This window comes from Haliotis asinina, chromosome 10 (genome assembly GCF_037392515.1).
Source record: "Haliotis asinina isolate JCU_RB_2024 chromosome 10, JCU_Hal_asi_v2, whole genome shotgun sequence".
In the NCBI taxonomy this organism is placed as follows: Eukaryota; Metazoa; Mollusca; class Gastropoda; order Lepetellida; family Haliotidae; genus Haliotis; species Haliotis asinina.
Window position 1 is genome coordinate 35,755,343 of NC_090289.1, and position 13,232 is coordinate 35,768,574.

General features: G+C 36.3%; 2 protein-coding genes across 6 annotated transcripts in view; both read right to left on the bottom strand.

Moving 5' to 3' along the window:
- LOC137297648 (mannose-1-phosphate guanyltransferase alpha-A-like) overlaps positions 1–13,232 on the bottom strand; it is a 510,132-nt gene that overhangs the window by 216,913 nt on the left and 279,987 nt on the right. The gene's annotated exons all lie outside the window — the stretch shown is intronic.
- Positions 1–13,232, bottom strand: part of LOC137297637 (serine/threonine-protein phosphatase 6 regulatory ankyrin repeat subunit B-like) — an 81,074-nt gene that overhangs the window by 15,742 nt on the left and 52,100 nt on the right. For all 5 annotated transcript variants that reach the window (XR_010957692.1, XM_067829529.1, XM_067829530.1 and 2 more), the window contains one exon: positions 3,194–3,316. Coding sequence is in view for 4 of the 5 variants with exons in the window: in XM_067829529.1 (XP_067685630.1) it covers positions 3,194–3,316 (123 nt within the window). In the remaining variant the exon portion in view is untranslated. The remainder of the gene's footprint in view (positions 1–3,193; positions 3,317–13,232) is intronic.

The window sequence follows — 13,232 nt, forward strand, 5'->3', positions numbered from 1 at the left end:
ATTAGTTTTGGTGTAAACAAATATCTCATCGCTCATTATTTCTCCTACTAGAGTTGAATAAAGTAATTCTGCCTTCTGATAACCTGATGTGTTAAACAGTGTATGAGTAAATAAGGTCCTTCTTTTAAACAGACAAACAGGGCCCCTTTCCTTTCCAATACCTTAACACAGACTTACGACAGTCATAGCACTATGATTGCTTTCAGGAACGAGGCCCTGGTGTGTAATGTCTAATATTAATCACATTTCTAGACAGACAGATATAGCACATAAATGCCATATCAAGAGGCAAAGATCTTTCGCGGCAACAGGTTCCCCAACTCCTGTCAGTCACGCACATCATCTAAATACCCATAGGCTGGGACCAACAACTATCTCAGCTGTAACTTACAGTGTACACGACAGTGAAATTAAGCACTTTTGACAGAAAGACTACAGGATGTAAGTTTCTTATGTTTTATTCAGCTTTTTTGCTGCTATGAAATACTGACCATCTATATTACAATCTAGCACTATTTAGTCCCTGTTTCTTGGCATAGAAACAATGTCATCAGAAACTAACTTGGTGAAGAGTGAGTATGGTTTTACGCCACATTTAGCAATATTCCAGCAATATCACGGCAGAATATACCAGAAATGGGTTTCACATAATGTATCAATGTGGAACCTGAGTCTTCATCGTGATGCTTTAACCACTAGACTTCCCCCAAACCCTTTGGTGAAGAGCAAGAAATGCTGTGCAGTTTAAGAAACTATTAACTGCTATTTGGATTAAACTGATACCAGTTCACTGACAAAACTGAATAGGAGCAATTCTAATATTGCATTAAACAGAAACAGTCAATAAGTGACACTGTGATTCAGACCCCTGATTGCAGGTCTGTGATAAACCTAGGGAATGAAACTCTGCAAGGTGTATGCAAATCTGAAACCTGAAAATTGGGCCACCCATGGCCCAGTGTACTCCAGAGGGGATCCAACTCTCACACCCCATGGGTTATACATACTGATAACATAAATATAGATTATGTACAAACATGTCACAGCAGTGTTATTCTATATTTGTTCTACATACCTATTGCTTTGTGATGACAGTTATCCCCAGTTCTCACATACATCCGCACATCACTCTCCGATAAGTAAATGACAATACTAGATTCAGGGAACACAAACGTTCTGAAAGTATCCCCAATAACAGCCATTACGCAGGATCATGCCAACGTGATCTGTTCTCATTAAACCCTTCCATTTCACTGATCACAAGCTGGGCATTATGGGTAATATGTGTTCTTATTGACGTGAGAATCAGCACAATGACTACTACACTGATGCTGGTACATCAGCTATACAGTTGAGGTATTGGTTTTCATGTCTGGATACACATTTACACACAATAACCTAATTACATAGTAACGACCACATTCATGATACCGTCAATTTCAGATTAATTCCAAAATGACTATTTTGATCTTTTCAACCTGATACTACAAAAGTTTACATGACCTCAATTGAGCTCTTTTTATTAAGTACAGCTTATCCAACGTTTGTTATACTGATCTCTTAATAGCAACTAATTAACCAATCCATTATCAATTCTAGTTGCATAAATCTCCTGCTACTTACATGGACTGTAGGAGGATAGGTAAATGAGGTGCTGAGTCAGCAAATAATGATGTGAATGTCACTGAGTGCCACAGTCAGAAATATTCTTGTATGCTGGGACTATTCTAATGCTGAGAACCTCAGTAGATTACGTTTTAATGAAAACATTTAAATGCAAAATAATTCAAAATCAGGAATCATTTCATAAATGTCAGTATGGCACATGACAGTGGAAACCCTGTACTTGACAATCTTTGGTGCTTCTTACTTGTCTACCCATCAGTGGAAAATGTTGTTTAAGAATTGTCATGTTGTTGTGTGTAAAAGTTTAGGATTTAATGGAGGCGACAAAACCATAGGATGAACAACACAACCATGCATGCACATGCTACATGGTAAACTGTCATTCTGTACAGGGCCCCATTCCTCAAGGTGATCGCAGAACTACGATAGTCATAAGTCAATGTTAAAGTATGGGAGATACGACTATCGTAGCGCTACAATCGCCTTGAGGAACAGGGCCCAGACTTGTAAAAATCGAACATGATGATTCTTGTATGCTTGCACCCAATCCATCACATCCTCGACTACCAAATACATTACAACCAGTGCACAACAATAGAGGCTTTGTTGGTTATTCCAATTATGGAATTCATGTATTTGTCAGTCTATACAGAGATACCTACACTAACAACATATTGAAGCAGTTTGTTTGTTACTAGATAGCAGATGGCCACTGTGCTGTTTTCATGATAGGTTTCATGTTCCATAATTGGATGTAGTACTAGGTGTGATAACCAACTGTGATCTCCCAGCTCTATACATCTTGCATTTTGATGTAAGTTACTATGGAAACAGCTGAATTATCAGTTTATGTATCTCTAAATATACTTAAGAGGCCTGGATTTGACATGGAAGCAAGAATATCAAAATAACCATAAGAGACTCTATCAGAGTTCCAACAAAAACCTTCATGACACATGGTACACCAGTCATTTTCATATATGTAAGATATTTTCAAACTTGATATACATATTTAAATTTGGTAAAGACTTTGAAAATTTCACTGACATTTGAATCTATCTGATCCACTGTTTTGACCAGATTGGTGCGCCAATGTCAATGCATTCAAAGGTCACAGGTAATAAAATGTAAATAAATGAGTCTACTTGCATATAGTGTTCCCTGAGGTGAATACTGCTTCAAGGAGATGTGTTGTCACTGAACTATAACAACGCTGCAACTTCTGTGCACACAAGTCTGTGTGAACTTTTTTTGTAGTCACATTATATCACATTCAGTGATACTATTGCCTTAACAAATCATTTAATAGATTTTCCTAATTGCAACCAAACATGTTATAAAACTCCAAGTACCATAATCTACAATTATATACGTGATGAAAATTTATATACCAGAAACATAGACCTACAAAGGTTCCAGCTTCACATGAATCAAATCTATCAACATTTTTGTACATGTGACTTAATTTTCTAAAAAAAATAGAATAAAATTCTCAAATAAATATCACCTGAAAAAAATAACTAGATGACAATCTTATAATCTAGATCATAATGCACAACATTCTTACCGTTTTTGTCCCTCAGTTTAGGAGAGATGCCAGTGTTTATCAGGTACTGTACAGCATCATTATTGCGGGCCAGACACGCCAGATGAAGCATTCCACTGCCATTTTCAAACTGTTGGTCCACACCTGCAATACAGAAAGAGGAACACTGTAACCAGGTTATTCTTACTTTTTGAAGATCTCACTGTAATACCTCACTTGATAATATACATAAAGGAAACATATATTTCAGGGCAATATTAAAGCATGCATGGAGCATACAAAGCCTCTGGAACATTTGGGGAATAGTGAATGAGTTAGTGAGCGAGTGAGGCAACATTTCATGGCAGGGGACACCAGAAATGGGCTTCAAGCGATGTACCTATGTGTTGAATCAAACCCAGGCCTTCGGCTTTTCGAGTGAATGCTTTAGCCAAAAGGATAGACCACTACACCCTGTGTTGAAGAGTAACTAATCAGCATACACATGTAAAGTGTGCATTTGTGTTTGGTAAATACAAGAGCACTGAGCAAATACAGACCATAACACACCTGACATAAATCAAAACACATCCAGACTGCATAACAAGGTGAAAGATGATGTAACAAGCCTAAAACCCTTTTATAAGTCAAATAAAGATATATCACTGATGTTAACCTTCAAACACATGGGTTGTATACTTCCAAGGGAGCTGAGAATGAAAATCAAATGCTGACTGATCCATAACTGGGTTAATAATGTCAGCTCTTTAAGCTTGAATGCATGGTGGCTAGCACACCATAAGTAAACACATAGGTATTACTACATACAAACTGTCCCTTTCACCATGAAATGGTCTAACATGCAATAATAACAAGCTTATGTAGAAGAAGGACAAGATTTGAATACCATAAGCCAAATACATCTGTGACTTAACCCAGTTTCTGAGTAAGGCATGTGGACTAAGGTGATAGGATTAGTCTGAAGACAACCAACCAGTAAAGTGACCTCAGATTTGTTAACATATCTACCCAAACCTCCAGACGACCTGATGTTTAACACAATAATTACTGTATCACAACAGGTACACCTAGTGTGTGAAATATTTAAGAAATTGTGCTGACCAGTCGGTCTAGCGATGCCTGAGTGAGTGAGTGAGTGAGTCAGAGTTTAGTATTGTGCTGCTCTCAGCAATATTCCAGCTATATGGCAGCAGTCTGTAAACAATTGATTGAGTCTGGACCTGACAATCCTGTAATCAACAGCATGAGCATCGAACTGCGTAATTAGGAACCGATGACACAGCGAGCTGCCCATCCGATCCCATTAGTCAGCAGTCAGACATATTCTTATTAAAATGGAATTAAAAAGCAATATTTGTATCATATACCTGTTGCCCAAAGTCACTTAATGCAGCCCAAAGAGAACTGTATTTGAATTTGTCACTGACTGCCTTCACTGCATAAAGACTTTGCATGAAATATGATTGTTTTCAGTGGTTATACAACATGAAATAATAAAAACATACCTTGACAATAAGATTAGAGACAAATAGTCTTTCCAACATTTACTGCTTGAATATTCACAGACAATTCTGTCCCAGTTCTCATACCACCCTGCTACTCAAGATGTACAATGCCACACATAACTTTTCAGATAGCGAACAAGTTCATATGTAGGTGACTCAATTTCAGTGAGAAATAGTGCAGGTAGATAGCACAAGGTTGTATTTTCCTATCAACTAGTGCAGACTAGAAACACCTACAGAATGTCCCAGTAAATGTCAGGTGGCAATACAGCAGACAATTAGAGTCACAGTGAAACAACTTTTGGCAATATCTTAAGAACATCATATCTGGGCACTGTAAACAGTGTGACATATATAGTACCCATGCAGGAAGTAAACACTTTAGGCATAAGTCTTCCTCAATACAGTGTTGGAAATTCCTTAGATCTGAACGCAGATTGCGTCTACAAAAGTCACACCATAGACTAAAAAAATATTGAAGATGATTCTTAAGAAAACAAGTCCAAAACATAAAAAATGTTGATCACAAAATGACATGAAGAGTCTACAATTTCAATCTACACAAACTTTTCACACTTAAAGGACACATCCCAAATACATGAGGAAAGTCCTGTTGCACGGTTGGAAACAAGACAAAATTGTGTCCAGGGACATGGATGCCCTTGCTGCTGTAGGAAGCGTTCCCTATGCTTAGTGTGCTCTGGTGATTAAATTCTACTAAACAAGTTCAATAAACATCTATGCAACTGTGAGATGCACACCTTTTGAGTCCTAATGAAAAAAATGTATAAGCTTAATCAATTCTGTCGAGCAGTTTTTGTGGAGAAGTGGATAGACTTAATCCCCTATTTCACTATCACAAGAGAGAAATTCCACAAAATTTATCAACGTTCAAATGTCTTTAAACATACAAAAAAACTATAAAATACAAAAATAAAATAAGAGATGCCCACCCTTATGGTCTCTGGATAAAATGCGCCAATAGTTGTATGGGATGAACAAGTTGAATAGAACTAAATTCAACTAAGTTCAAACATCTGTATAAGTGATAAAATTAAAAAATTGGATGAACAACGTATGACAAGCATTCCTTTAGAGTCTCAATGAAACACATGTAGAAGCTCAATCACTTCTGTTGAGCAGCTTTTGTGGAGAAATGGATAGACTTCATCCCCTATAACACAATATTCAGAGAGGAATTCAACAAAATAAGTTAAAACAGCATCAAAATTGAAAACATAAACAAAATACAAAATCAAAATATGTGATGCACACCTTTAGAGTCCCCGTAAAACACATGTGTAATCTGAATGAATTTCACTATATAGTTTTCGAGGAGAAGTGAATAACGTACACCTCCCCTATAACACTATATTTAGAGAGAATTTCAACAAAATTTATGTAAGTTCAAGCGGCATTAGAATTGAAAAAAATATATAAAATACAAAATCAAAGTATGAGATGCACACCTTTAGGGTCCCTTTAAAGCACATGTGTAATCTAAATGAATTCCATACTACAGATTTTGAAAAGAAGTGGATAACATACACCCCCTCCCCTTGTTCCTTACAACACTATCATCAGAGAAATTCAGGAAAATGTACTAATGTTTAAATGTCTCTACACTTACAAAAAAACCCAATAAAATACAAAAGCAAAAAATGAGATGAACACCATGAGAGTCCCAAGAAAGCCCATGTAACATGACTGAATTTCAAAAACATCTTTTGTGGAGAGGTGGATTGAGTACATTCCCTGATGAACACTGAGTGAAAGATATGTGGCAGGGGCATAAAAAAATCTTTTCGGACTGAAATGTTGTATTCTCTATTCTGTGATAAGAATTTCCAAAACCACAATGAAAAGACTAATTAACATTATCAGCTGTTCAGTTTGTGTCAACTGAATCATGTTCTTGGTGGTAACACTTACATACATGCCCTACATGCCAAATGTGTTGGGTTTCCTTAGGTACAACATTTGAAATATATTGTTAGTCCACCTGCTTTAGTATCCCTGATACATGTATTTTGCCTAAACTGGTTTGACAGTATATGTCTGAGCAGATTTAGCAATCATGAACTAAGTTTACAAACAATACAGAAAGTGTACTGCACAGTGATTACTACAAGGCTGAGGATTAAACCAAAGATTTTTAAGCATGTTATACATTCCAGCACAAAGTTTACAAACCCAGCTGATATTGTAAACCGATGTTATAAAATGCACAGCTGAGGATTGAACTAAGGATCTTGAAGTACACATTTTACAATCAAGTTTACAAACCAAACAGAATTTGTCTTTGACAGAGAGTATAAACTGATATAAATACAAAGCTGAGGACTGAACTAAGGATCTTGATGTACACATTTTACAATCAAGTTTACAAACCAAACAGAATTTGTCCTTGACAGAGAGTATGAACTTATATAAATACAAAGCTGAGGACTAAGCCACAGATCAAAATGAACACACTGTTTATTGATGTACCAAGTTTACAAACCAAACAGAATTTGTACTCTGACAGGTTAAATCTCATGATTAACACAAGGATCATGAACTTGACATCTAACAAAAACACCCTTGGCCATGAATAAACTACAACATTTCTATGGTCGTTCACTTCCCTTCTATGTCACTATGATATGTCAGTGATACTCACCTCACCCGATCAGTCAACAAATACATGATGCACACAGTGTATTTACTTATAAAGTCATAGCTAAATTTATTCTTAACCTATTTCAATCTAGGATGATCATCTTCATCATATGACAGGATGAAATGAATACACCATTTGTGCACACCACCCACTGCTGAAGTTGCACATGAGTAATTTTATTCATGTCACAAAGTGAATTGAATCAATGAAACCTTGTTGATTAGATCAGCAAAATGCTTGATGATATGTTTTTACAAATACATAGTGATTGTCAAAATAATCTCATTACGTTCTTTTAAATACAAACTTTCTTACATAAAACAAACAATTTATTAACAATATCATGAAATGTTTATAAAATTAAAACCCTGTTACAAAAACCACAACAGTATAATATCCTATCTGTGTTTCTACATAAAGACTTTCTCTCTTCTTTTATGCCTTCCAACTGTTATGGACCTTAAGTACATTACTACATAACCTTTGACCTGACCTCCACTGGTCCTTGCACACCACACAGCTACCTACAGGTCAAATAATGGTCATACTAGTTGATCGGGAACCTTTATGACTAGTTACAAGCATAAGCTGACCACACATAGACAAAATACTTTTCACTGATAACACTGATGACATAATTGAAATAACTTTGATACCATAAGGACTATTAACAACAAAATATGTACTTTGTCTCAAAGAATATACAGCGTAAGAAAATACAGCGTTTGAAATTTGGATAAAAATCAACTTGTCAGCATCTTTGGAGTGGAAGATGGGTTGATAAAGGATTAGCTCTAAGTATCACCGTAGTCTTTGCTGAGTGAAGGACTGGTGTTTTTTCAAGGATATTGATTTTCATCCTGTAGCCTATAAAATAACCTTTGTGCTACCTTCTCTTAACCCCAACCTTACAGTTAAGGATGGATGGGTTTCATATAATCATACAGCGCAGTAGATAACATTAAGGACTTGCGGACCCACCTTATATTCAAACTTTTTTTTAATAATTCATATCTAGGCTATGGTTCTTCCAGAGTTAGTACAAAGTTTAAACTGGTGAGTTAGGTTTCACACCACTGTGAAAGTATTTCAACTATATGAAAGCTTGACAGCCTTAAGCAAGTGAGAAAAAGCTATGAAATGACACAGGTTATAGGGGTTTATCAGTTTGGTGAACCATGTGAGAATAGGTGTGTCAATGACATATCAAACATTACTATCAAAATGTAGGTGGGTTTCCAATCAACATAGCATGGCAGTACTAAGGGACATAACTCTGCACTGTCACAAGGCCTGACTCATTACACTCAAGAATAGAAATACAAGAATGCAAGAGTTCATAGGGGGCAAGAATAGTAATACAGGAATACAAGAGTTCATATGTGACAATAAAAACAAATAATCACCGTTTCTTTCTATTTGGGAATTTGTCTTCAAGTTATTAATACATTCCCTTGGTACTGACAGAACAATTCTATACAATATTAAATGAAACTAGAAACTAGACAAGAAGTATATGTGATAGTGGCATCCTAATTTGGGCATCTAATTTTAGGATAGATGGTGAAGACACTGCTATCACATCAACAAATTTGGTGTTGAGGCAGTGTTCTGAAATAATCCTACTTTTGGAGTTCACTGACATCAGATTGGCATCAGACAAGCGTATTGATGGTTCACAATACCTGTGGAATGTTGGGAAGAAACTGGGTAGCAATGGCCTATATAATCACTTACATAAGATGTCATAGCATGATTACAAAACCCCACATAGGAACTGGGTTACACAACCAATACAACCACTTACATAAACTCCACTTACAATGATAGGAGGCAATATATATGAAATGAGATTAGGGTAAGGTATATATCAGGTTATACAATCAGTGAATCTGGCTGCAACAAGTCACTATGATTTTGTAACGTTGAACACATACACACAAATGTAGAAAATATAAATTCTTCATAATTTGACCACAACAACATACATAATGATAAAACCGATAACTGACTGAGTATGGTTTTATGCTGCTTTCAGCAATATCCCAGCAATATCAAGCTGAGGGAATACCAGAAATGGACATCACACATTGTATCCATGTGGGAGATCGAACTCGGGTCCGGAGCGAAAGGGGTAGAGCTGATAAGACATAACTCTTGTTACAAATGTATTAAAACAAACGTATTTTATGGATATAGATGCCACGTTTTGGTGCAGATTCTAACACAGTTATTAAGTACATGATCTATCCATAAAATGTGTTCCTGTTCATTATATCAGATTCTTATTGCTTCTAAAAGAAGATACTACCAAAGCACATTATCGATATTAACCATTGTCTCTTTTTGTGAGCTGGTGATTTGGTATCTGACTCTGACAGAGTGGGTTCAAATCCCCCAATGGGAATCAACCCAACTTTTCTAAATGGCAATGCGTATTCATACAATTACCGTGCTTATTCAACAAAGACATTGGCAACATCATACACAGCTCATACAACAATATCATCACAGTGTTGTAGGACGACAAAAGTTACACATGCATGTAACAGAACTAAAGAGACTACTTAATAGAAATTAGAATGTCCACCAATGACAAGCCTGCTGCAAGCCTCTAAAGACAGTAAATACCTGTAAACTCATCACTGATAAAAACAATCTTTGTGAAATTCAGAGCACAATAAGTGCAAGAAAAATCACGCAAAATTTCCAAGTGAATGTAAAATCTCAAAATCCTCCTCGCATCATCATCCTCATGATGATCAATATTGCTGTCATGGAAGGAACATGAGACATCCATAAGACTCATATCCCATGATAAATCATATACCCTTCAACCTACCTTTCTGCATGCAAAGGATCAAAAGACATTTGAAAAAAAGGCTAACATTGAAAAAAAGGCTTTAAAAAATACTTAGGTGTTTGAAAGCAGCTGCAGCAAAGACTCTTAAATTAAGGATAAGGCTATGATGTGACCGAGAATACTAGTCAGTATATTGTGTTCAGTCAAACAAAATTAATTTTCATTTAAAAGAGGCAGCAACATTAAGACTAAGTAATGTGGTATTACAATATGGTTCTGAAGTGGAAAATGAAATGACAAGATAGAAAGGAGTACTAACTCCTGCTAATAAAACTGGCACTAATCTTGTCGCAACATTTATTGCTGCTTGTTAGTCACTTCTAACAAGAAGTATGGTTGTTGATGACCAATTCTAACCCAGGTGGCAGTATCACCTGCCTCCTTCTGGATAAACCAGTGTTACAGCCAGAGATGTTATCATTATCATTACTATATGCATTGATTCATATCTATCTCAAAATATACAAGGAATTAAGATCATTCAGAGTAAAGACCACTGTATGTCGCTGTCAGTGTTCAGTGTAAAGACAGTCAAAGCAAATTCTCACCTTTACAGGTGAAGCTGAAATATTCCCATTAGGAGGCACATTCAGGTAACAGCTTTATTTCCCACAACAAATAAAGCTCTCACATGTCAAACACATCCGCAAGAGGAGCAAGGATAATTCGTATTGACATCCTAGCATAAACATATTAACCACTTTGGGGCTATAGATTGAATACAGATAAAATAACTTGGAAAAAAATTCTCAAAAATATGACTTGCAAAGTTAACTGATAGGTAGGGAAAAAGTTTTTATCTAAAACAAATACACCCACATGATATGGTTAATCAAGGCTATGAGACTGTATAAGGATACATGTGATTTGGTTGCCCTTATATATAGGGTTAAAATGGGGTGTTACAAAACCTACCTTGATGCTGAGATCGGTGTGTAGTCATACTACAGGATAAAGGTTTACACATGGTTTACAAACCAAACTGAGGAAAGCCGAAATTTTAGTTTATATATTACATTTCATAATGTATGCACCTATTCTGCCACAATGTAAAACCAATATTTCATGTTTCATCAATATTCATTTCTAAAATAAAGGCTTTCAATGTTGGCATTTCAACATGCACAGTTTATAAAAAGGGAAATTTTCGGGAATTTTTTTGGGTGGGACATTAATCTGAATGGCATTCAGTGCAAATAGCTCCAAAGACCCTGTTCATACCATCCAAATCTTACCTAACCATTGTTGGCTTTCACAGAATGTCCTCTTGCTTCTGTCTTTGAGAATAGGGCACTAAGTACAACCCAAACATGATAAAACAACTGTCAAACTTTGACATGAATCACAGACATTATGTCAGACGTGGCTTACGTTTGTCTGCTGTCAGTAATATAAAAACGTCATTTTTTAGATGGGGGAAGATGGAAATTGATAGCTGCTATAGCTTAAACAATATATTTTATTAAACTGTTCAGATACAAACAGGGTTGAACTCAGAACCAGTGTACATGTTGACATCCTCTAACAATACATGTTTGTCATTTTACAGTTATTTTAAAAGAACTCACATTTATCAGTATTTGTCAGCTCACAGCCAGGCAAACTGTCACCTTTTCAAATGGCAGTAAGCAGCACTTGAGCCCTTACAACAATCCAAATACTGTTATCCATTGATTCCTAGAGCAGCAAGCGTCAACGTGTCTGGGTACGTGATTCAGAAACACTAGCATTCTACATAATATCCAAGAGTACTCGAAATACTGTTATATCACGGTAAGTGCATGTTCTGTACTCATCCTGAAATATTTTTGTCAGAGTTTTACTGTGTCAATCATCACATTTTTCTGTAATTAACCACAGAGCCGATGCAACTTTATTTCTTGTTTAATGGATTGTAAATCTGTAAATTCAAATCTATTTTTTTCTAAATCCTTATCAGTTCATTCTTTGAACACTATGAAGTAGTTTATATTTCATAACAAGCATTCATGGTCATTCAAATATTTTGTTCCAAGGTATGAGTGGATTTTTCATAAATACCTGCTGATCACAAATACTCTCAGGAAACTGTTCTCTACCTGAAGCTAATGATACATCAGATATAACAGTTGGCAGTTGTAAATGTCTCTCGTAAACCTCATGATTTGTCTCGTCAACATTTTCACGTGTTTAGCAGGACACCGAGTGAGTGAGTGAGTGAGAAAAATGAGTGAGTGAGTTTTGTTTTACGCCACACTCAGCAATATTCCAACTATATGGCAATGGTTTGTAAATAATTGAGTCTGGACCAGACAATCCAGTGACCACCAACATAAGCATCGATCTGTGCAATTAGGAACCGATGACCTGTGTCAGCCAAGTCAGCGAGACACCACCCAATCACATCAGCCGCCTCTCACGACAAGCATAGTCACCTTTTATGAGAAACATGGTTTGATGAAGATCTAGTCTAACCCGGAATCTTCATGGGTCAAGTGAGTGAGTGAATGAGTTTAATTTTACGCTGCTTTCAGCAATATTCCAGCAATATCTCAGCAGAGGACACCAGAAAAGGGGCTTCACACACTGCACCCATGTGGGGAATCGAACCCCGGTCTTCGGCTGAATACTAAGAAGAGAAATTACACCACAGCGACTTTACTTAGACAATACCTGTGGGAAAAACAGCAAGAAGCAAGATTCAAATTGTTTTATTCACACAAGTGTACGATCTGATACCCGTGCTTATAACAGTTGAAAAATAAGGCAGAAAACAAGACCATTGAAGTGTTTGGTAACATAAATACGTTGTTCACTTGTCCCTCGGGACGATGGGTTGAGGTACCCTTGTGACCAGTGAACAACTTATAATCTCTCCCTGTTCATACAGGCTTAACCATGCATCTTCAATAATCTGAGCCTGTTATTATGGTCATACCATTCTTGGTATGTTTTCCACTTTTCAGCTGGTCTAGTAATGAAATTGTGTTTTGTCTTATCAATCTCCACCTTAACAGGCTAACAATTTGCATATATTAACCATTTCTTTCT